Source organism: Crinia signifera, chromosome 12 (genome assembly GCF_055691185.1).
Source record: "Crinia signifera chromosome 12, ASM5569118v1, whole genome shotgun sequence".
In the NCBI taxonomy this organism is placed as follows: domain Eukaryota; kingdom Metazoa; phylum Chordata; class Amphibia; order Anura; family Myobatrachidae; genus Crinia; species Crinia signifera.
This window is the reverse complement of record NC_139228.1, coordinates 10,099,945-10,125,159: the sequence shown is the minus strand read 5'-3', so window position 1 is coordinate 10,125,159 and position 25,215 is coordinate 10,099,945. Positions and strand designations below refer to the sequence as shown.

Genomic DNA, 25,215 nt, shown 5'->3' with positions numbered 1-25,215 from the left:
CCGTCCTCATACCTGTTACCCAGCGCACCTCCTTCTCATACCTGTTACCCAGCGTCCCTCCACCTCCTCCTCATACCTGTTACCCAGCGTCCCTCCACCTCCTCCTCATACCTGTTACCCAGCGCCCCTCCCACCTCCTCATACCTGTTACCCAGTGTCCCTCCATCTCCTCCTTATACCTGTTACCCAGCGTCCCTCCCACCTCCTCCTCATACCTGTTACCCAGCGCCCCTCCCACCTCCTCATACCTGTTACCCAGCGCCCCTCCAACTCCTCCTCATACCTGTTACCCAGCGCCCCTCCCACCTCCTCATACCTTTTACCCAGCGTCCCTCCACCTCCTCCTCATACCTGTTACCCAGCGTCCCTCCACCTTCTCCTCATACCTGTTACCCAGCACCCCTCCCACCTCCTCCTCATACCTGTTACCCAGCGCACCTCCTCCTCATACCTGTTACCCAGCGCCCCTCCCACCTCCTCCTCATACCTGTGTTACCCAGCGCCCCTCCCACCTCCTCCCTGTTACCCAGCACTCCTCCTCATATATGTTACCATACCTCTCAACATGACCCTGTCCAGGAGGGACAGAATACTCTATTCCTGGAGTTCCCTCTTTATTTAGGATCACCTGTGTAGTAACACCTTCGTTATCAATTAAACCTGTTTAAAAATAGGTGATGGAGAGGGTCATGTTGGAAGGTATGCTGTTACCCAGTCTGTGTGAGAACTGGTGATTTCGGGGCCCACTTGTTTAGGGGGGCGGGGCTATTGCTCTTTATTTCCCCCCGCCGCCACAATATCAATATCCCGGCGGCTGCAAGCAGGGCAGAGGAGCCTTCCTGGGACCCTGTCACACTGCTGCGCTGCGTCGTGCGTCATGACACATACCTCCCAACATGACCCTCTCCAGGAGGGACATATTGCTCTGCTCCTGAACTTTCCTCTTAATGTATGATTGCCATCACCTGTGGTGAAACACCTTTTTTATTAGTTAACCTGTTCAAAAACAGGTGATGCCAATCATACATTAAGAGGAAAGTCCAGAAGCAGAGTAGTTTGTCCCTCCTGGCATGGGCCATGTTGGGAGGTATGATGACATCAGACGCCACAAGCCACGCCACAGTTGTCCCGACTCCCACCGGCGCAGCGCAGGACTCTGCACAGGACGGGAGCAGCAAACACGGATCCCCGCCCGCACGGTAACCACCTCCCCCGGCTGCAGGATAAGAACTGCAGGGGTAGATGTCCCGAGAGGAGACCTCCCGGCTGGTGAAGAGGGAGCTGCTTGCTTTTGGACCCCTTCTGCAAAATGGTAGGTAACTAACCTAACCATGTGTTGGTGCTGTATTAACTTTTTTATATTTCCCCCCTTTTTTTTTTGAGGAGTATGTGCTGTATTGTGTGTGTGTGTGTGTGTGTGTGTGTGTGTGTGTGTGGGACCTATGTGCCTTATTATCTGGGTAGGGAGGACCTATGTAATGTACTATATGGGGGGGCTATGTCATGTGCTATACTATTTGAGTGGGGGACCTATGTAATGTACTATATGTGGGGGACCTATGTGCCATGTTATCTGGGTAGGGAGGACCTATGTTCTTTACTATATGGGGGGCCTATGTGCTGTACTATATGGGGGGGGCCTATGTGCTGTACTATATGGGGGGGCCTATGTGCTGTACTATATGGGGGGCCTATGTGCTGTACTATATGGGGGGGCCTATGTGCTGTACTATATGGGGGGGCCTATGTGCTGTACTATATGGGGGGCCTATGTGCTGTACTATATGGGGGGCCTATGTGCTGTACTATATGGGGGACCTATGTAATGTACTATATGGGGGGCCTATTTGCTGTACTATTATCTGAGTGGGGGACCTATGTAATGTATTTTATTGAGGGCCTATGTGCTGTACTATTTGAGTGGGGGACCTATGTGTTGTACTATTTGAGTGGGGGGACCTATGTGCTGTGCTGTACTATTATTTGAGTGGGGGGACCTATGTAATGTATTTTATTGGGGCCTACGTGCTGTGCTGTACTATTATATGAGTGGGGGGACCTATGTAATGTATTATATGGGGGGGCCTATGTGCTGTACTATTATCTGAGTGGGGGGACCTATGTAATGTATTATATGGGGGGCCATAGGCGAATCTAAGAGGTGGTCCAGGGGTGCACCAGACCACCCATTAGACCACCAGCCGCTTAAAATTTAAAGAAATGACAGCCAGGCAGAGAGAGCTGTGTGCTGCCCGGCTGTTTAGTCTAAGGAATTGCTCGTTGCCAAGGGGGATGTCTCACGCCGCTGGACGCACCTAATTGAAAGAAATGACTTCACAGTATGGTGAAGAGGGAGCTGCTTTTGGACCCCATCTGGAAACTAGGTAAATAACCATGTGCTGCAGTAACTTTTTTATATTCTTGCTATATGTGCTGTATTGTGTGTGGGAGCGGTGACCTATGTGTCATATTATCTGGGTAGGGATGAACTATTTTATGTATTACATGTGGGGATACATATGTGCGTTATTGTGAGTGGGGGACCTATGTAATGTATTATATGGGGGGCTATGTGCTGTACTATTTGAGTGGGGGGACCTATGTGCTGTATTATATGTGGGGGGACCTACGTGCTGTACTATTATCTGTGTGTAAGTGACCTATGCAAAGTATTATATGTGGGGGTACATATGTGTGGTATTATGAGTGGGGGGCGGTGTGCAACAATGTGTAATTGTCATCACGGTGTGCGATATAATGTGTAATTGTCATCACGGTGTGCGATATAATGTGTAGTTGTCATCACGGTGTGCGATCTAATGTGTAATTGTCATCACGGTGTGCGATATAATGTGTAATTGTCATCACGGTGTGCGATATAATGTGTAATTGTCATCACGGTGTGCAATATAATGTGTAATTGTCATCACGGTGTGCGATATAATGTGTAATTGTCATCACGGTGTGCGATATAATGTGTAATTGTCATCACGGTGTGCGATATAATGTGTAATTGTCATAACGGTGTGCGATATAATGTGTAATTGTCATCACGGTGTGCGATATAATGTGTAATTGTCATCACGGTGTGCGATATAATGTGTAATTGTCATCACGGTGTGCGATATAATGTGTAATTGTCATCACGGTGTGCGATATAATGTGTAATTGTCATAACGGTGTGCGATATAATGTGTAATTGTCATCACGGTGTGCGATATAATGTGTAATTGTCATCACGGTGTGTGGCGACATGTGTAATTGTCATCACGGATAAATAGTGTATAATGATTCAAGTAGCCTGTCATTGTTTGGCCTTGATCTGTGAGGCGTACTAGGTCACTGTGTGGGCCTTTATATTTTTATGTCACTGTGTGGCCTTCAGCCCGCCAACTAAAGTGCGGGAGGACAATGACAATTCCTGCGGTAACCAATGTCGGGACATGCAGGCTGCAAACGTAAGATGTAAGGTAATTGTTTTCCTGCTAGACCACGCCCTTATATTAAGCCACACCCGCGCAATTTCTATAATGGCGTGTTAACTTTTTTTTAGGGGGGGGGAGGCGCATTTTAATTCCTTTGCCCTGGGAGCTAAATTGTTTAGAAACAGCCCTGTTTCTGTATTATTATCTGTGGAACCTATGTGCATTATTATCAGGGTGGGGATTTAGGGATCAAATGTCATACAACTGCGATTTTGTGTCAATTTTGCCCGATTATCGGCCCAAAGTGCCGAAATCAGATGAAAATGCCCCAAAATCGCATAGTGTATAGCCACTCCTCTCTGGTCAGGTGGCCACACCCCTTCAAAAAGACCACACACCCCTTGGTGGGCCCCTGTGAGTGATTTCCCTGGTGGGCCCTTCATGCCCCAGTCCGACACTGATGGATAAACTTGGTGGTGTGAAACCATCAGGGTGGGAACCATCAGTGATTTCACCCACCGATGATCACCCTTGCTTTAGTGTTTAATGAGCTGCAATTTGTTGCAAACCAAGAAGTGCCTGGGTGTGGGGCTAGGATCCGTTTCCCAGCAAATTGGAGAAGAAAAAAAAAGTAGCCCTATGTCATCAATGGCAGAAAATCATTTTGTTCTCCCCCATCAATGGCAAAAGAAGTCACCATTAGAAATGGACCATCGATGATTTCAAAACATCGTTAGCCAATGGCCATCCCTAGGCAAGGCTTTAAATACTCTTTATAACTTTCCCAGCTCATATAAAGGAAAGGCTGATGGTGGCGTCACTGTGTTTATTTTAACACTTACAAATGACAGAATGTCCGATTTGTTTGCAGAGATTCTGGACCAGCCGGTTTCTGTTCTTATCAGTCCTCATTGTGCGCAGTGCTATAGTGTTCCTTCCGCCTATAGGGCTGGTCACATGACCTGCTGCCTTTGGGCTGGTCACATGACCTGCTCTATACTTAACCCGACATCCTGCTGTACATGCAGTATGTGACCAGTGCAGGTGGAGCCTGTGAAAGGTAAATCTTTGTTTATGTGTTTCCTAGGTACCTCATTTACTTGTGTGATAGATGGTGGCAAGTGTAACAATGGACTGAGGAGACAGTATAAATATACATAGACACCTAGTAACACCTCTCTGTATTACAGCCTGAGATGTGTCGTACCACTGACTCTGCTTCCCCAGGTCTCTCTCACCATAGTGCCCATCCTGTACTTATACTAGTACCCCTTGTCTAATGCCCCCACAGGAATCCTCTCAGCCTCCCACTCAGAGCAAGGCGTACAGGGGAGACTTACAGTGCATAGTGTGCTGCAGGTAAGTCCATGGAGGGAGAGCCACTTACCTGCTGGAAGGTCCCGGTGATAGAGACGCCGAACCAGCATGGTTCCCCTGGTCTCTCTCACCATAGTGCCCATCCTGTACTTATACTAGTACCCCTTGTCTAATGCCCCCACAGGAATCCTCTCAGCCTCCCACTCAGAGCAAGGCGTACAGGGGAGACTTACAGTGCATAGTGTGCTGCAGGTAAGTCCATGGAGGGAGAGCCACTTACCTGCCGGAAGGTCCCGGTGATAGAGACGCAAGGACCAGCATGGTTCCCCTGGTCTCTCTCACCATAGTGCCCATCCTGTACTTATACTAGTACCCCTTGTCTAATGCCCCCACAGGAATCCTCTCAGCCTCCCACTCAGAGCAAGGTGGACAGGGGAGACTTACAGTGCGTAGTGTGCTGCAGGTAAGTCCATGGATGGAGATATATATATTTTGTAGAAATGCCTGGCACTCTCCTTAATCGTGCAAATGGTTCTGGTGCTCTCAATCCCTTTGCAGGGAGAAATATATGGTAGATGTCCTGAGGCACTCGCAACTCCTTTCATTCAATTCAAAGTGTAGAAATAAATGACAGCATAGACCAGAGGCTGTGATATCGACGTTTCGGGCTTGTATACCCTTTATCAAGACATGTCTTGATAAAGGGTATACAAGCCCGAAACGTCGATATCACAGCCTCTGGTCTATGCTGTCATTTATTTCTACACTTTGAATTGAATGAAAGGAGTTGCGAGTGCCTCAGGACATCTACCATATATATATATATATATATATATATATATAAATGTAGAGATTGGCTGGCACTCCTCCTCCAAATAACAGTAATACCTCTGGTGCCCTTCCACAAACAGCAAGCAAGCCAGCATGTAAATAAGGGGTAGAGACGGATGGCACTCAGCAGGATTTGCGTTAGAAATAAACAGACCACACTTGGGAACTTCTGCCAACGTTTCAAATCTAATTGGATAGATTTTTCGTCAGGTCCCTGACGAAAAATCTATCCAATTAGATTTGAAACGTTGGCAGAAGTTCCCAAGTGTGGTCTGTTTATTTCTAACGCAAATCCTGCTGAGTGCCATCCGTCTCTACCCCTTATATATATATATATATATATATATATATATATATATATATATATATATATATATATATATATATAGATAGATAGCCTTTTATATTATGTACTGTATATACAGCTGCCTGGCATTTTTACTCCTCTGCACTCAGTGCCCACCCTGCCATCACCAGGGTCTAGAGCTTCTCTGCTGGCTGGACCTCAGCATGGCACTTACCAACATAATGGGCAGTATTCAATGAGAAAAGTTCTCCGTGTTTTGTGGAGAATTTGTGCTTTGTTCGCCTTGGACGGAGCATTTTGCTCTCCAAAAGCCAGCAACCCTATTCAATGTGAAATATTCTCCGTCTTTTTAAGTGATTTTCTCCGTCTCTCCGTGTAGCAATTCTCCATCTTTTGATGGAGAGCTGGAATGTGAACTTTTGAACGTTAAGGTTTTTTTTAAAAATTTTGGTGTCAAAAAATCAGGTTTTTTTTTCCTGTGAAGGGGCATGTTATTTTTATTCATGTGCTTATAGCACATGAATATATATTTAATTTAAAAAAAAATATTTTCTTACATTTTTTTTTTTTTTTTACACAGTGCAGCCAGCAGGGGGCCCGAGCGCTCGAGCCGCTCATTAGATATTCATATATTCACTGCACCCGAACGTAACTATGCACGAACGGTGCAGTGAATACTGGGTCCCAGGGAGACTTTAATCTCTCTGGCTGCTTCCGGCTCCCTGCTCCCTGCAGGGGTTAAGACTCGCCGCGAGTGGCGGCGAGTCTTAACCACATTGAATAGAGGGAGCAGGAGTGGCAGCGAGCCCTCCGGAACACGGAGAGTGCATGGAGAGCGAAATAAAACGCTCTCCATGCACGGAGAACTTTTTCATTGAATACTGCCCATAGAGGTCGTATCCCTAATATAATGTGTACGTATCTGTTCCTTTACAGGCTCTCCCATCCTGTGATACAGTATGGCCCAAAGACAAGGCCCTGAAGGTCAGTATATCTGAGAATGCATATGGATATTTCTGCCGTAAAGAACCACAAAACCTCATACACTACTGAAGTTATTTTATAGACAGTATTCAAAATATAAGTGTGTAAGTGTGTGTGTGTGATATAAGTACTGGACATGGGCCGCACCAGAGGTATGGAATGACGTGTAGGCTTGGCAGCATCACTGGATCCCAGAGTTCCTGTACTGCACAGATGGGATAATGCAGTGTAATAAGTGCACTGGGCTGTCTATCATGCAGGAGTGGGTTCACAAGTCAGCAAGGCCTCAGATATACGTTGGCCCTGTCCTGTGTGTTTATTGGATAAGTCATTTAGAGTTACGTATTGAGGGTGCAGCTGTAAATTGCTTCTACTACGGAATTTAATAGAATTGAGGGCACTGCCCCCCCCCCCCCCCCCTCCATATTCTTGATAGTCACAGTGCACTGAAGGACGGGGTGAGTTTATCCCCATTATAAGTGAGTGTGCACCTACTGACTGAATTCAAGTTGGAGGGAGTTTTCTGGAGACAAACGTGCACCACACTACACTGTGGGGGTTATTTTGGTTCACTGTTTCTGCCAAAATCCTTCTTAGATGGACAAAACCAAGTGCACTGCAGGGGGGCAGATGTAACGTGTGCAAAGAGAATTAGAATTGGGTGAGTTATTTTGTTTCTGTGCAGGGTAAATACTGGCTGCTTTATTTTTACACTGCAATATAGATCTCACTTTGAAGTAAAACCCCACCCAAATCTAATTCTCTCTGCACAAGTAACATCTGCCCCACCCGCAGTGCACATGGTTTTGTCCATCTACAGTAAGAAGGATTTTGTCAGAAAGAGTGAACTAGAATAAGGCCCTGTGTGAGCACAGCCTCTCCACTGCAGAACACAGCACCGTTCTGTCTCTCATATAAACCTCCTGTGTGTACAAGCTGATAGCAGATAAAAGTAGCCTTTCCAGCTTGCAAACACACACACAAAAGCAACCCTCGTAAAAAAAGAATTTGTGTTTCTGCCAGGCGCCGGCTTCTCTCTGCCGAAGCCTGCAGCCACGTCCCGGCCTGGCGACCAGAATGAATCCCAAAAGCTCCGGCTGCAACTGGCTAAGTATGAGATGTGTGAGCTGCGGAGGATCTGTGAGTACTTCCGGAATGACCTGATCTACGTTGTGGAATGTGTGGACACTCGGAGCCTCCTGAGCGAACTAACGTCACGAGCGACACTTAATGTAGAGGTGAGTACCCATTAAGAATAACATTGTACCATGTGTGAGCGGTGGTGGCAATACAGCGAGGTGTCCTCTCCAATGTGTGTCCAGCCCTCACCTATCTCCCTTATACCATTGTATGTCGCTATGCAAACCCCACTGTGTGAAGGCAATCCTGTTGGAGTAGAGTATTTGTGCAGTCGGAATACGTACGGATGACCATCGGACGGGGTGCTGGCGGTCAGCAGACCAACGGTGGCATAAATACCCCCTTTTGCAGGCTAATCCTTACCCTAACCTTCATACCCTGTACCGTAACACTCCTATTTCTTAGTGCCTAGAGCCACACACACCCTAACCAACCCCCTAGTACCTACACCTAGGCTTCCTCCTAGCACACAGCGGCATACTTACATTTAGGATGTCAGCGTCTACAGCTGAGGATCTCTGCCCACGAGTCAGGATTCCAGCATTTTGACTTCTGGCATTCCGTCCGTGCAGTCTCCTTAGTTCCATCCCCAAAGTGGGCATGTCCATCCAGCATCAGTGCGCCATGCAGCTGGAGATGTCTGCTGAGAGTGAGCTGCTAGGTCCCTTGCAACAAGGAGATGGTGCTGATTAATTTGATATACTGTATGACACTGTTGGTTTGTGGATCTCTCACAGTATAGGCTATGACCAAAAGTCATCAGTTGGACCTCAGCCATGACAACTTCAACTAAGAGACCTCACCTGTATTTAGCCTCTACAAAGCTAACAAGCTTTGCTTGAGCAGTGGTTCCATTTCTGCTGCTCTGTTGTGGATTTTAGGTCTTGTTATGTTTTCCTGTTCATTTTATTACAGGTCTGGCCAACCTGTGGCTCCCCAGCTTTTGTGAACCTACTAGTCCCAGCGTGTCCCAGGTTTGCTATTAGGGAATTCTAAAATGCTGGCAGGGATATTTATTTTAACAACAGCTGGGGAGCAACAGGTTGACCAGGCCTGGACTACAGCTTGGTTCCTTCACAGTGCTTCCTTCTTCAAATGATCAACCCACCCCGACACAATTCTTCCTTCTCCAAGTCCCCGACTACAGCTATGTCCCTCACAACCTGTACTCTCAGGGGAAATTGGCTTGGCCAGACATGGTGTGTCTATGGTAACTATCCCAGAAGACAAACCGCCCCATGGCAGCCTGTAGGTGACCTTCATGAGACACTTTTATGTTCTAATGTAGGATTTGTGTTCCAGAGCTACACAAAAATGAAAGAAGACCTTGGAGTCACTGTATTTTCTACAAACCTGATAGAAGACATTTTCAAGAATGGAAGAGAAGCCGTTCTAGGATTTTGGGAAAGCCTTCATGCGGTACAAAGGGATCGCCCACATCCTAACTGGACTGAGATTTTGAATGAGTTGATCAATACAGGTAACATCTAAAAACAAACAAACTTGTGCATGTCGCCACTTTTGGAGTTGACTTAATTACTATCTGCCCCATGATCCCCCCCCCCATGATCCCCACTTTATCCTCGCTTATTTTTTTCTTTATCACTTTCTAATCGTGACACCTCCAATACTCTAAAGGGGTATTCAATTAGTGCCAATTTTTACAGCAGTTGAAAAATTATCACTTTTCTACGGTTTTCAGTTGAATTTACATTCAACCTATTCAATTAAAGTGCAGATTTTTCGACTGTCGGAAAGATGGTCATGGTCAGAAAACACGTGCATCATGAATTACTCGCCAATCCATGTGTTTTTGGCAAATTTTCGGGTAGTTTTGCCCATATTTTAGTCCATTTTTGCCGACTTTAAAAAAAAAAAAGAAAAAATCTGTGAAAATCGACTAAAAAAACGGGCATAAATGCCCACAATGAAATGCTAAAGTCCGTTTTTTTGGCTAGCCAAAAAAACCCTTAATTGAATACCTCCCTTAGGGGGGTAATTAAATGTGAGGGTCACGGCGGTCGAGATTGCTCGACCTCCATGACCCAGTCCCTTTCTCGGTCAGCTTGACCGAGAACATGCAGGCGTGATTCAATGTCCTGCTTGCCTGGGAGCGAGAAGGGGGCGTGGCTGCGAGTTGCGGCCGGGAAGAGGCGAGCTGCAGCTCGTCACTTCTTGGCCGTTCTCGGCAGAGCGAGCCTGACAGCTAGTGAAGTCGGGCTCATTCTGCCGAGAAACCCTGCTCAATGCTGTCGGGGAAGACAGCATTGAATAGGGCCCGGTGGGCATCTCCCCGACGGGAGGTGCTCGCCGGAGATTGAATATCCCCCTTATAGCCTCTTTGTGGATGATGTTTTATTTGTGACTGGCCATGAGACCTCGCTGGACTCTCTCCATATTATTATGGATCGCTATAGTGCAGCTTTATATTATGTATATCAAGTATTTTCACATTGATGTCCCTCCGCTCTCTCTCTGTACTGTACAGTATATAGAATATCATCATTTAACAATGCGCCATTTATCATTCAATATTTGCAGCGCCCGTTTTCAGTATTCAGCTCAAAACTAATCTATAAGGCATTAGTGGTACAGACCACATTGACGCAACAGTGACCCAACAGAAGCCTTTCCGATTTAAGCCAAATGTTTTGTGAATCACAACGCCTTAGACATACCTCCCAACACTCACGATTTCAGCGGGACAGTCCCGATTACCGGGTCCTGTCCCGCTGTCCCACCCACGGCCGGAGGTGTCCCGCTGCGGGGGGGCAGTTGGGAGCCCCCCCAATTTAACAGAATATGCGCACAGCGTCTATTCCCGGCCGAAAACGGACATTTGCATAAGCCGTGCCCCTCATTTACATAAGCTTCGCCGCGCGAGTGTCCCTATTTCTGCAGCTACAAAGTTGGGAGGTATGCTTAGAGTATCACAATTTCTTTCATGGCATCCCTAGTCCAAAAGAAATTCAGAAACAATCTAAAATAAAGTATCCTGTCTTAAAATGTCCGAAATGTATGAAATTTGCTGGAAAAAATTAAATACCGCTTTGCACCGGAGCTGACTCGGCACAAAGCCTTAAATACGGCCCCAGTCATTGGTTTGGAAAACACCTCTGGTCTTGTTGAGGTTCATTCATTAACGCTGTTATTTTTAGGTGATACTCTGGTAAAGCAGATCCTGCTGGATGAACTCGGGCACCAATTATCTCCAGCGGTGACAGGTAAGTATCCTGATTATTGTATATAGCAGAGGACTGTGGGTACTAGGAAAACCCATTCCAGGGGTGTGTCAGGAGATAGACAGTAAAAAGGTCAACCGCTATTGGTACACAGTCAAAAGGTGGACACATGAAAAAGGTCGAAATGCATTTGGTCGACACGCTCAAAAGGTCGAGTTTTTCATGTTTTTTTTTTTAACCGACTTTTTCATACTTCACCATCCAAGTGAGCATAGAGATAGATTATAATAGTGTAGTATAAGCGCGGGGAGGCACCGTGCCGGAATCATGGCGACATAGACACGAAATAAACATGAAAAACTCATGTCAACCTTTTCATCATGTCGTTTTCATGCATCAACCTTTTTACTGTAGATCTAATGACCCGTACCGAGTAAAAGTAGACCGTCAATAGATTCCAAATGGGCCACGGGCAAAAGGTCAACAGGGTTAAAAATTCTACATGAAAATGTCGCCACAAGTTGTTTTTTTGTATTTTTGTTTATTTCAACATATCTGTGAAATTAGTGAACCCTTGCGGGTTTGCAATTCTTCGGCATGGTGCATCACTCTGCTAGCGCTGCGCCAGGCGAAAGTTACTATTCCCAATTGTAGACTGTGGTAAATGATGAGAAAGTTGAAAAATAAAACTTTGTGTCGACTATGTGTGTTGACCTTTTGACCATTTGCTGTCAGCCTATACTATCTGTGAGTTTACTGTAGATCTATCAACCCATATGCCACATTCCCAGCAATATACAGTGTGCAGGTCACATTTTGGGGGTATAATACTGCTGAGCATTAAACTCTGTGCATTTTGAACTATAGCATATACTTTTTTTTTTTTTTACTTTTAACCCCCCTCTCTCAGGCTAACCCTAACCTCCCCTTCACTCAGCCTAAATCTAACCTCCCCCTCTCTCAGGCTAACCTTCCCTCTATCTCAGCCTAACCTCATTAGACTGCAGGATTTGGCATTCTGAAGCAAATGGTGGGTCTCTGTACACAGTGTCTGTGCATATGCAAATGTATGTATTTTTGGTTGTATACATCCTATTCTGAGTTCGCCGGATCGGTCTTACGGTAACATTGGGCATTTTGGGGAGGGAACTAGGCATGTGTATGAGGAAGGGAAACCTGTTTCTGGCTTCTGTGGAACTATATACAGTATATATATACTGAGGGGTATAAAAACATGCAGGTTTTTAGATGTCTAGATGTTGCCCATAGAAATCAATCAGATCTAAGTTGTTATCTTCTAGAACGTGCTAGGCAGATATGTAGAATCTGATTGGTTGCTATGGGCAACATAGCCACTATTAAAATCCTGCACTTATTATTTTTTTTTATTGTTTTTTCAAACCTCTACAGATATTCAGGAAAGTCATAGGCAACATCTGCTGGAGAAAACTCAGAACTTGGTGGAGCACAAACCCCCAGGGTCTACCCAGGAACCGCAACATTTCTACATCTCAGAACGTTATATCAACTTGATTGTTGTCTCTACCGATCACTTCAGGCGGCGTCCTCAGAATGAGCTGGTAGAGACCGGGCAGGAACATGAGAGATACTTAAAGAAGCAAGAGAATGAGCTGAAGCGTATTTATCTGAACCGACTGTTTCACTGGTGTCCCGAAACAAAACATGTGCCGCGGAGAGTAATGGTGAGCGGAGTACCGGGCATAGGGAAGACCACGCTGATGCAGAAGTTTGTCTATGACTGGGTGGTCAGAAAACACTATCAGAGATTTGCCTTTGTCTTCTTCTTCAAATTCCGGGAGCTCAACAGACTGGAGAAGACCAGCTTGGAGGAGATGATCCTTCAGCAATACCCATATCTAAAAAGTCAACTTGGAAACCTTTTACAGGATCCAGAAAAACTGCTCTTTATATTTGATGGCTTAGATGAAAGCATTCACCAAATTGATATCACATCGGAGAATGTGTGCCGTAATCCCAAACAGGTAGAAGATCCAGGCACAATTATTGGTTGCTTGTTAAGAGACTTTCTTCTTAAGGGTTGCTTTGTATTAATGACCAGTCGTCCAACCAAACTGGCATCAATTAATACTGAAGTCTTCCAACGAATAACTGAAATTATGGGTTTCTTTTTTAAAGAAAGACAGATGTACTTTGAACATTTCTTCAACAACAAGAAACTGTCCGAGAAGGCGTTTCGTTATGTGAGGGACAATGACCTACTGTACACTTTCTGTTATATCCCATCTTACTGCTGGATCATCTGTACGGTACTATCAATGTGCTTCAAGGCCCAACCGGCAAACCATGAGCAGCTGATGTTAATATTACCCAAAACTGTAACTCAACTCTTTGTGACATTTGTCGCCAACATCCTGTCCAATCACAGCCAGGATAAATGTGGTGCTCTGGAACTGGTGAAGTCCATTGGGTGGATGGCAGAACATGGAGTAATGAATCATCTTCTTCTATTTGATGAACGAGATCTGGGATCTTTCAGTGTGGATGCTTCCTCCCGCCTCTTGTCAAGTTTCATGATGGAATCCGGTCAACCACCTACTGTTACCTATTCCTTCCTACATCTCACCATCCAGGAGTTCTTTGCAGCTTTGGTTCATTATATTGATTATTGCCCAGAAAAGTTGAGGAAGTCACTACAGCAAGCCCAATCGTTCGAAGACTGTCGCGGGGAAGTTTTTGTTCGTTTTCTTTGTGGTCTCTCCGATGTGTCCACCAAATCCATTCTGAAACCTTATCTAGGAGAATTTACCATTCAATCTTCCAGGGACGTCATCACCTGGCTTCAGAAACATCACCATGAATTAGATACTCCACTTACATATAAAAAGGACATAAGGAAGACTCTGAATTTATTCACCTATTTCTTTGAATCTAAAAATAAGACTTTAGTATATGACACTTTTGGATCCAACAGAAAAATAGATTTTTCTCATTTCTTCTTGACACCTCTTGATTGCACAGTGTTGTCCTTTATCCTCGAATCCTGCAAAAAGATGGAGGTGCTCAATGTTGGCAGTTGCGCAATTTCAGACGAGGGACTGGAGAGGCTTGCTCCAAATCTACACAGAGTTGTAGACCTCAGGTAAGAAAAGAGCAGATGTGGAAAATAAGCAAGCCGCCTACATTCTTCCCTCTCCGCTCATAGTTTCGGTAATAGGTCGACAGGCACACGGTTGACATGGAAAAAAAGGCAAAATATTGACATGTCAGTGGTTCGACATGAGGTTTTCACAATTTTTTTCTTTCTTTAAACTTTTATGCTTTACGAGCCACATGGACGACAACTGGAAACAGTAAAGTGAGCCGAGTGAGGCACCACTGCGAGGTTACCCAAACCCAAAAATAATGTGAAAATCGCATGTCGACCATTGTCGCGTTGACCCATTGTCTGTGACGATCTAGTGCATGTCGACTTTCTTCTCATGTTGACATTGTACCTGTCGACTATTTGTGGTCCACGTATCTATTGTTGACCTAGACGCTGTTGATGCTCACAGCCTGATTGACAGGCTGTGGGTGTGCCGGGGGCATGTCCACATTAACAGCGCCCATAGAAATGCTGGGAGTGGCTGACACAATGTAGGTGTTCCTTTGCCTGCTAGGGGGGCGCATGACTTCAGCGCCCACCCAGAAATCGCTGAAATTCTCCCAGTTGCCGACTAATCCACCACTTTTAGTGTTCCCTCTAGAAATGAGGGCGGGCAGGGCGCCGCTGCACGGGGACAGCGCAAGGGGGGACAGTTGTGGGCGGTCCCCGGCAGCCGCCATCACTAAAGGGGGCATGCCTGGCCCCGCCGAAGTTACCGTGCTGCCGGGGAAACGCTGGGAATCGCCATCTAAGGTGGCGCTACACTTCCCAGTGCACACAGCCAGGGTAGGCACCTGGCTGTTTTAGCGGGGCGCTGCTAGCAGGGCAGGGCGCGATTTTGCCCTGTAAAAATCGGGCAGGGCGCAGCGCCCCGCTAAAACAGCCTAGCGGGAACACTAACTTTGTTAATATAGCCAATTTCGGGACTAATTCAGCATGCATCACAAATTGGATATGACGTATACGCTCGCATCGCACGCAGGCGGCCATGAATATCGACTAAAAATGCAAAGGCCTCACAATCCAGTTGTAGTTTGACTTACAGCAAGCCAGCGTGGGGGCAGCAGCATGGTTTATTCTGAGAGTGGTTGGAAAACCGTTCGTCCCCGCGCGTTGTTGCGGAGGGTCTGTGACATCAAGGCTGACCACTTCCAGCCTGTCTCCATTGCAGATTAGTTAAGGCCTCAGCGATTACTCTCCGATGTTCTGGGAATTGCGTATGGATGTAATGGCAGATGTGCACGGGGCGGTTTATGTATCAGACTGGGCAGCGGCTTTATCCTCACAGTCCAGTGCAAATTCTCTAGTTGGGCTGATCTTGGTCCATGTATCTCTTCTGCAGAATGCCTGGTAATGGTCTGACGGAGAAGGCGTGTTCCCTGCTAGCATGTGCTATAAGTAAGAACCCGTCCCTGAGGGAACTGGATCTGTCCAGTAACAAGATCGCTGCTCCTCCCTTCTGTGATGTAATAACCGCTCTCTGCAGTCCAACATGCAAAATAGAGAAACTACAGTAAGTATAACACACTAGCTCCCAACCTGTCCAACATAACGGTAATGTGCGCACCCGAATGGAGCAACACTTATATTGCTCCGCTGGGTGCCATCTAATGACAGCACTCAAAACACTTTAATCCCTTCTTAGAGGTGAGGAGCAGCATAAGGAACAGCCGTACTACAGTAAGCCTTGGAGAGAGTTACAGTGGGTGGAGTAAAGTACCCAGCAAAGTACCTAGCAGTGCAGGCGGGAGGCGCCAGGGTCACAGCCCATGGGAACTCCCAGCGTTTAGTGGGGTTCGAATGAAAACACTGGGCATTCCTATGGTAATTGCAGGTGACGTGGGTGGGCAGCTGTAATGACCGGATGTCAGGACACTCGGAGATCAGACACCATAGAGGTGTCTCTGATCTGCGAGCGCTGGAGAAATCATTCGATGGTCTCCGACCATCGATTGATCTCTCCCCAGCTGCGATTGGATGATTATGCAAATCATCCATTTGTGGGGGATCACAGCGTGTAACCGGGGGGCTGCGGACAGCCTCTGGTGGGCTCACAAGGCTGTGAAAATCGCAGCCTTGCGAGTCAACCAGAATAAGGTCCTGTATACAGAATGTGATTTAGGAACAATATACAGCAGCAGCATTAATTAAGCAACACTTATTGGAATAAAGATGTTCTGTATTGTGTTGTACGACCTTTCTTGGGGGAATTCTCTTCATTTATCCTTCAGATTAAATAATACGGGCCTGACAGACGCCTTCTCGCCCCCGCTGGCAATTCTTATAAGTAACAATCATTTCCTGAAGGAGCTTGATCTGTCTGGTAACACTCTGGAGGGTCCTCACCTCGGTGACTTGATGAGGACATTGTCGAGCCGACAGTGCAGACTGAAGTGTTTAAAGTAAGTGACCACTCTGCATCACCACTGCCCATCACTCCTCTGCATCACCACTGCCCATCACTCCACTACCTCACCACTGTCCATCACTCCTCTGCATCACCACTGTCCATCACTCCTCTGCATCACCACTGTCCATCACTCCTCTGCCTCACCACTGTCCATCACTCCTCTGCATCACCACTGTCCATCACTCCTCTGCATCACCACTGTCCATCACTCCTCTGCATCACCACTGTCCATCACTCCTCTGCATCACCACTGTCCATCACTCCTCTGCATCACCACTGTCCATCACTCCTCTGCATCACCACTGTCCATCACTCCTCTGCATCACCACTGTCCATCACTCCTCTGCTTCACCACTGTCCATCACTCCTCTGCCTCACCACTGTCCATCACTCCTCTGCATCACCACTGTCCATCACTCCTCTGCATCACCACTGTCCATCACTCCTCTGCATCACCACTGTCCATCACTCCTCTGCATCACCACTGTCCATCACTCCTCTGCATCACCACTGTCCATCACTTCTCTGCATCACCACTGTCCATCACTCCTCTGCATCACCACTGTCCATCCCTCCTCTGCATCACCACTGTCCATCACTCCTCTGCATCACCACTGCCCATCCCTCCTCTGCATCACCACTGCCCATCACTCCTCTGCATCACCACTGTCCATCACTCCTCTGCATCACCACTGTCCATCACTCCTCTGCATCACCACTGCCCATCACTCCTCTGCATCACCACTGTCCATCACTCCTCTGCATCACCACTGTCCATCGCTCCTCTGCATCACCACTGTCCATCGCTCCTCTGCCTCATCACTGTCCATCACTCCTCTGCATCACTCCTCTGCATCACCACTGCCCATCGCTCCTCTGCCTCACCACTGCCCATCGCTCCTCTGCATCACCACTGTCCATCGCTCCTCTGCATCACCACTGTCCATCACTCCTCTGCATCACCACTGTCCATCACTCCTCTGCATCACTCCTCTGCATCACCACTGTCCATCACTCCTCTGCCTCACCACTGCCCATCGCTCCTCTGCATCACCACTGTCCATCGCTCCTCTGCATCACCACTGTCCATCACTCCTCTGCATCACCACTGTCCATCACTCCTCTGCATCACCACTGTCCATCACTCCTCTGTATCACCACTGTCCATCACTCCTCTGCCTCACCATTATCCATCGCTCCTCGGCATCACCACTGCCCATCTCTCCTCTGCCTCACCACTGTACATCTCTCCTCTGCCTCACCACTGTACATCGCTCCTCTGCCTTACCATTCTCCATCGCTCCACTGCATCACCACTGTCCATCACTCCTCTACCTCACCACTGCCCATCACTCCTCTACCTCACCATTCTCCATCGCTCCTCTGCCTCACCATTCTCCATCGCTCCTCTGCATCACCACTGTCCATCGCTCCTCTGCCTCACCATTCTCCATCGCTCCTCTGCATCACCACTGTCCATCACTGCTCTGCGTCACCACTGTCCATCGCTCCTCTACCTCACCACTGTCCATCACTCCTCTGCCTCACCATTCTCCATCACTCCTCTACCTCACCATTCTCCATCACTCCTCTGCCTCACCACTGTCCATCACTCCTCAGCCTCACCACTGCCCATCACTCCTCTGCCTTACCACTGCCCATCACTCTTCTGCCTCACTACTGCCCATCACTCCTCTGCCTCACCATTCTCCATCACTCCTCTGCATCACCACTACCCATCACTCCTCTACCTCACCACTGCCCATCACTCCTCTGCCTCACCACTACCCATCACTCCTCTACCTCACCATTCTCCTTCGCTCCTCTGTATCACCAATGTCCATCACTTCTCTGCATCACCAATGTCCATCACTTCTCTGCATCACCAATGTCCATCACTTCTCTGCATTACCACGGTCATTTCCAACACAACTAACTAACTAATTAATGTATATTATTAGACCACTCTGACAGAATGTTTTCCTTTATCCTTCAGTTTGTGTAATACAGGCCTGAAAGACACTTTCTCACCTTATCTGGCATTTATTATACGGGACAATCATTTCCTCAAGGAACTTGAACTGTCTGGTAACGAATTGGATGGTCCTCATTTTGGTGATTTGATGGGGTCCTTGTCAAGCCCAGAGTGCACACTAACGCATATGAGGTAAGTGGCCACCCTTCCTCACCACTGCCCATCACTCCACTGCCTCACCACTATCCATCACTCCTCTAGCTCTTCATTATCCATCACTCCCTGCCTCACCACTATCCATCACTCCTCTGCATCACCATTGTCCATCACTTCTCTGCCTCACCACTGTCCATCACTTCTCTGCCTCACCACTGTCCATCACTTCTCTGCCTCACCACTGTCCATCACTCCTCTGCCTCACAACTGTCTATCACTCCTCTGCCTCACCACTGTCCATCACTCCTCTGCCTCACAACTGTCTATCACTCCTCTGCCTCACCACTGTCCATTACTCCTCTGCCTCACCACTGTCCATCACACCTCTGCCTCACCACTATCCATCACTCCTCTGCCTCACCATTCTCCATCACTCCTCTGCATCACCACTGTCCATCACTCCTCTGCCTCACCACTGCCCATCACTCCTCTACCTCACCACTGCTCATCACTCCTCTGCCTCACCACTGCCCATCACTCCTCTGCCTCACCACTATCCATCACTCCTCTGCATCACCATTCTCCATCACTCCTCTGCATCACCACTGCCCATCACTCCACTGCCTCACCACTGCCCATCACTCCTCTGCCTCACCTCTGCTCATCACTCCTCTGCCTCACCACTGCCCATCACTCCACTGCCTCACCACTGTCCATCACTCCACTGCCTCACCACTGTCCATCACTTCTCTGCCTCACCATTGTCCATCTCTCCTCTGCCTCACCACTGTCCATCTCTCCTCTGCATCACCACTGTCCATCACTCCTCTGCCTCACCACTGTCCATCGCTTCTCTGCCTCACCATTCTCCATCGCTCCTCTGCCTCACCATTGACCATCACTCATCTGCCTCACCTCTGCCCATCACTCCTCTACCTCACCATTGTCCATCACTCCTCTGCCTTGCCATTCTCCATCACTCCTCTGCCTTGCCATTCTCCATCACTCCTCTGCCTCGCCATTCTCCATCACTCCTCTGCCTCACCATTCTCCATCACTCCTCTGCCTCACCATTGTCCATCACTCCTCTGCCTCACCATTGACCATCACTCATCTGCCTCACCTCTGCCCATCACTCCTCTAACTCACCATTGTCCATCACTCCTCTGCCTTGCCATTCTCCATCACTCCTCTGCCTTGCCATTCTCCATCACTCCTCTGCCTCGCCATTCTCCATCACTCCTCTGCCTCACCATTCTCCATCACTCCTCTGCCTCACCATTGTCCATCACTCCTCTGCCTCACTATTGTCCATCACTCCTCTACCTCACCTCTGTCCATCGCTCCTCTGCCTCACCTCTGCCCATCACTCCTCTGCCTCACCACTGCCCATCACTCCTCTGCCTCACCACTGCCCATCACTCCTCTGCCTCACCACTGCCCATCACTACTCTTCATTAATTTGTATATTTTGCAGACCAATCTAACTGAGAATAAGAAATATAGGTTTTATCTTAGATTCCAACACAACTTAGCAGCATTAACATACATGCACCCACATTTTTTTAGCATTGTAGTAATACATGTGCATTGTAGTAATACATTAGCATTGTAGTCATACATGTGCATTGTAGTAACACATTAGCATTGCAGTAATACATGTGCATTGTAGTAATACATTAGCATTGTAGTCATACATGTGCATTGTAGTAATACATTAGCATTGCAGTAATACATGTGCATTGTAGTAATACATTAGCATTGTAGTAATACATGCATTTTTAGTCCCATGTAATTAAACCTTTGACTGAATTAAGATACTGAAGTATTTATACAACAGAGGTAGAGACCATGGGGCCAATTTAGCAGCAGTTGCAGTTTTGCTAAAATGTAAATTCTGCATGTGATTTCTTACGGTCCCCATACATTAGGGTAACTTCCTCCCCCCCTTGAGACCCCTGGGAAGCTCATGGACAGCAGGAACGCATGCGATATATTGAATACTGTCCTTTAGTGAGGTTGATAAATGCCAGATTATGCATCTTGGGAGACACAACCAGTGTGCAAGTTCTAACTTAAGTGGGGTGACATTGGGTAAATCAGAATTGAAAAAGGATCTAGGAGTAAATTGACAACTGTCAGTCAACCTGTTTGGTTTGAGGAAGGACTCTAGGACACGTGGGCATGCGTTTAGACTAGAGGAGAGAAGATCTTGTACCCTTAGAAGGAAAACCTTTTTTACGGTCAGGACAGTTAAATTGTGGTGTCGGCTGACACAATAAATACATTTAAAATAAGGTTGGATAAACCTTTATTGGTTAAAAACATCCAGGCTTACAACCAACATTCATAATTTGTATCAGAATACACAATTTATATAGAGGGATGTAGCAAATAGATCATACCCTCTAACCATACAGTAGGTTGAACTTGATGGATGTACGTCTTTATTCAGCCTTAACTACTATGTAACTAGGGAACACAAGACAACCAATCTCTATTGATGACATAAGACCAGCTATACATCAGCACCATTGCTGTGTTAGACAAACCCTTTACAAACATGATTTTCCTTCCGCCGATGGGTCACTGGTAAGTTATAGAATTACTCTGTATTCAGGCTGAGCCTCATAAGTATTTTTCTGTTGTCTTCCAGTTTGACCATCGATGATTTTACAGAGAACTCTTACGCACCGTTTATGTCGGCAATTGCCAGTAACCAGTCTCTACATCAGTTTGCTCTGTCTAGTGCTAATATGGATGAGTCACAATTTGGGTCATTGATGACAAGTCTCTCGAGTCCCAACTGCAGGATTGAGAGGTTTTTGTGAGTATTGCAAATCCCAAATTGAATAGTAAATGTATTTAAAGTTTTACGTTTTGTTGGCTTGCGTACACCCGATGGTATGGAACCAGTTGGCACACAATGGGGGTTATTCTGGTTCACTTGCAAAAGCACAATCACTCTCTAATGAACTAAACCATGCTGCACTGTAGGTGGGGCTGATGTAACATGTTTGTTTATTTATTTATTACCAGTTTCTTATATAACGCACACATATTCCGCAGTGCTGTACAGAGAATAGTTGAACATTCACATCAGTCCCTGCCCCAGTGGAGATTACAATCTATATTCCCTACCACATGTACACGCACACAGACATTCCAGGGATAATTTGTTGGGAGCCAATCAACCTACCAGTATATTTTGGGATTGTGGGAGGAAACCGGAGTACCCGGAGGAAACCCACGCAAGCACGGGGAGACTATACAAACTCTGCACAGTTAGAGCCATGGTGGGAATCGAACCCATGACCTCAGCGCTGTGAGGCAGTGCAGAGAGAATTAGATTTGGGTGGGGTTTTGTACTTCAAACTGATATCTATATTGCAGTGTAAAAATAAAGCAGCCGGTATTTACCCTGCACAGAAGCAATAAAACACCCATATCTAACTCTCTCTGCACATGTTACATCTGCCTCCCTGCAGTACACATGGTTTTGTCCATTATAGAGCGATTGTGCCTTTGCAAGTGAACCAGAATAATCCCCAATGTTGTAGTGAACAGTGCTGCTTAATCAACTGCTGTTATCAACAGCATAATACATACAGATGTCTCCTCCCAATCGTCTTTACATGCTACCTGGTGCGAGATGTCCTACTCAGCTGCACACAGATATACAAGTGTCACATATCATAGTGATCAGTGCCGTCTCCTGGTATGTACTAGCCATTGTGATTTGGATGCAGTTTCCAGCAAATGGATATGAAAAACATGAGTCGCACAGGAACTGGCACGCCGTGATGGCACAAGTGCAGTAATAGTGTATGAGGACGTGTCTGTAGGTGCACGTGAGGATCAGTGTCACACCAGCTGTACACATGGGGGGCATGTTGATAACATGCAGGTGAGGAGCAGATATACGCCAGGTTTCCATCCATCTCTGGATCAAAGTACTTTTGCGGCCTTTTGGCTAAAATCAGGTGTAAAAAAAATAATAATTGGCTGCGTTCCTAGTGGTGTAAAGCTAGACAATAGCTTTCTTCTATTCAGATTAGTTGTGGTGTCTCTGCATGAAGCTCATTGTTGTATGAACTATGGTTACATAGTAGGTAACGGAAAGACTTGTGTCCATCGAGTTTAACCTTGGTTACTGTGTCTGATCTATTAGCTTCATCCCTTGTTATGCATTGTGTATTCTGATATATTTAAGGACAGATTATGATTATTGGTTGTACCCCTGGTTGTTTTTACCCAATAGATATTTGTCCAACCTTATTTTAAATGGATTTATTGTGTCTGCCGACACCACATCTCCATCTGCTGACACCACATCTCCATCTGCTGACACCACATCTCCATCTGCCGACACCACATCTCAATCTAACTCATCTTTCACTTTTTTGCCCATTCATCTAGTTTATTATGATCACATCCTCGGTTGTTCTAATTACTCTGCTCAGTTTTGTGTCATCAGCAAAGATGGAAACATTGCTGAGAATTCCCACCCCAATGTCATTAATAAATATGTTAAATAGCAGAGGCCCTAGCTATGAACCCTGTGGCACTCCAATTAGTATCATACTTGATAACACCCACCCCCTAGTCCTAAATCCTCCATTTTATTTATCAACTTTTTGTGGCACCGTATCAAAAGCCTTAGGTGTTTGCTGACATCTTCCCCTGTGTGTTTTTCCTCATTCTCCAGTTTCATGAATAAAGGCTGCACAGTCATAAATTGCTCGCCAGCAAGCGAAGAACATTCACAAAGAGAACTTTCTATCAATCTGAAAAATGAAGACAAATTTAGTTATGTGATTGCAGCTTTGTACAGTCCGACATGCAAGGGTTTAAGGTCAGTCAGTCCATCTATGCTATCCCTCTGTCTATGTGTCAGTCTAGGCCAGGCATCTCCCACCTTGGCCCTCCAGCTGTTGTAAAACTACACATCCCAGCATGCCATGCAATAGTTTTAGCATTCCCTAATTGCAAACCTGCAGCAAGGCATGATGGGACTTGTAGTTTCACAGCAGCTGGAGGGCCAAGTTTGGACATGCCTGGTCTAGACCTAATGTGTATCTCATATTTGTCTCTTTCCCAACTGAATTCCCTGGGGGTCATCATTGCCAAACCAAGCACCTTCTCAGTAAGTCGCTGACCAGCGGGGATCGGAGAAACCTTCTACTGTGCCTTTCATTACACTCCATCCTTCTTAACTCTTTGAGTGCCAAGTGAGTTTGTCAGAAGTGGTGTGAAAATTGCCAAGCAAACATCTTTATTCATCGCAATGACCTGTAATGTCACCTTATATAGGAAATATAATCATTTATTACACAAAAAAATTATTTAAATTTAAATTACAAATGTGAGTGAAGCCGGCCTTTATAGGCGATATTTAGCAAATCTCTCACAGAGATGTTTGCATTTATAACAAATATTTTGCCCATCTCTCACAGAGAGGTTAAGAGAGTTAAGACGCGGCATGTTTATAAAATTAAATCAACCTCCCCAGCCTCTGAGGTATAACCCTCTCCTTTCTTCTCTAGTCAATGCACTCTTCTTCCGATGGATTGCCGCATTAACGCCCTCCCAGGAGCCGCAGCCCATTCTCGGGCGATGTTTGAGCTGGTGATAAATACAAATAAATGGTTTCCTTCTGTGACCTCGGTGCTGAGTGATGTAACATGCAGGATGGAACGCTTAATGTGAGTATATCAGATTTATACTGAGTTGTTATTATTACATGTGAAACCAGTGCTGGAAGTGTGTCGGTATATGACGGTATATTATACGTGCACTCATTATTTTAATCTTTTTCCCAGCAACCACGGCTTCCCAACCAACACTCTACCCGACACTAGTCCACACCCTCCCACACCCTTACCCTCCCTGCGGCTATCTCTGTCATTATTTTTAGCTTGTACTAATAAACCCACTCAGTGCAAAAGCTTCGAAAGCTAGCCTTCTACGTTCTGTGTTTGTGCATGTGTGAGAAAGAGATTGTAGTTTCACTCGCTGCCAGCAGATGGCAGTGTTTCGGAGACTCCCGGGCACTAGACATATTTATAGATCATCACATGGACCCACAATCCGTCCCTTGATTGTCTCGTTTCTCGCACCATGCTCCGCTAGTGCTGCGATCTGCAATTATTTACCGGTCCCAATCATAGTCCACGTAGATGGTAAAGGTATAAAAAAGAAAAAGTTTAAAAAAATTGTGAAAAACTCATGTCGACCATAGGCTGTGTCGATCATTACCATGTCACTCTTTTGAAAATGTCGACCAGTAGTGGTTGATTTATCTACTGTCCATTTTTATTACTATGGACCTAAAGTCCAGATACCGCATACATGGTGTATA

General features: G+C 46.3%; 1 protein-coding gene across 1 annotated transcript; it reads left to right on the top strand.

Moving 5' to 3' along the window:
• Positions 1–1,040: 1,040 nt before the first annotated feature.
• LOC146050566 (NACHT, LRR and PYD domains-containing protein 12-like) lies at positions 1,041–24,437 on the top strand. Its single transcript, XM_083167635.1, has 13 exons — positions 1,041–1,312; positions 6,817–6,864; positions 7,888–8,102; positions 9,307–9,484; positions 11,163–11,228; positions 12,597–14,307; positions 15,656–15,826; positions 16,545–16,715; positions 18,720–18,890; positions 21,511–21,681; positions 23,563–23,709; positions 23,991–24,085; positions 24,401–24,437. Exons 2-12 carry the CDS (start codon positions 6,840–6,842, stop codon positions 24,010–24,012), a joined length of 3,048 nt encoding a protein of 1,015 aa, XP_083023761.1. The 5' UTR covers positions 1,041–1,312; positions 6,817–6,839; the 3' UTR covers positions 24,013–24,085; positions 24,401–24,437.
• Positions 24,438–25,215: the final 778 nt, after the last annotated feature.

Excerpts from the sequence above, each read along its gene's own strand:
- LOC146050566 (XM_083167635.1), top strand. The coding sequence starts at position 6,840 with ATGGCCCAAAGACAAGGCCCTGAAG. Across the intron at positions 21,682-23,562 it reads TGCAGGATTGAGAGGTTTTT|TTTCATGAATAAAGGCTGCA; the intron begins GTGAGTATTGCA and ends CTCATTCTCCAG. Across the intron at positions 23,710-23,990 it reads CCGACATGCAAGGGTTTAAG|CACCTTCTCAGTAAGTCGCT; the intron begins GTCAGTCAGTCC and ends TGCCAAACCAAG.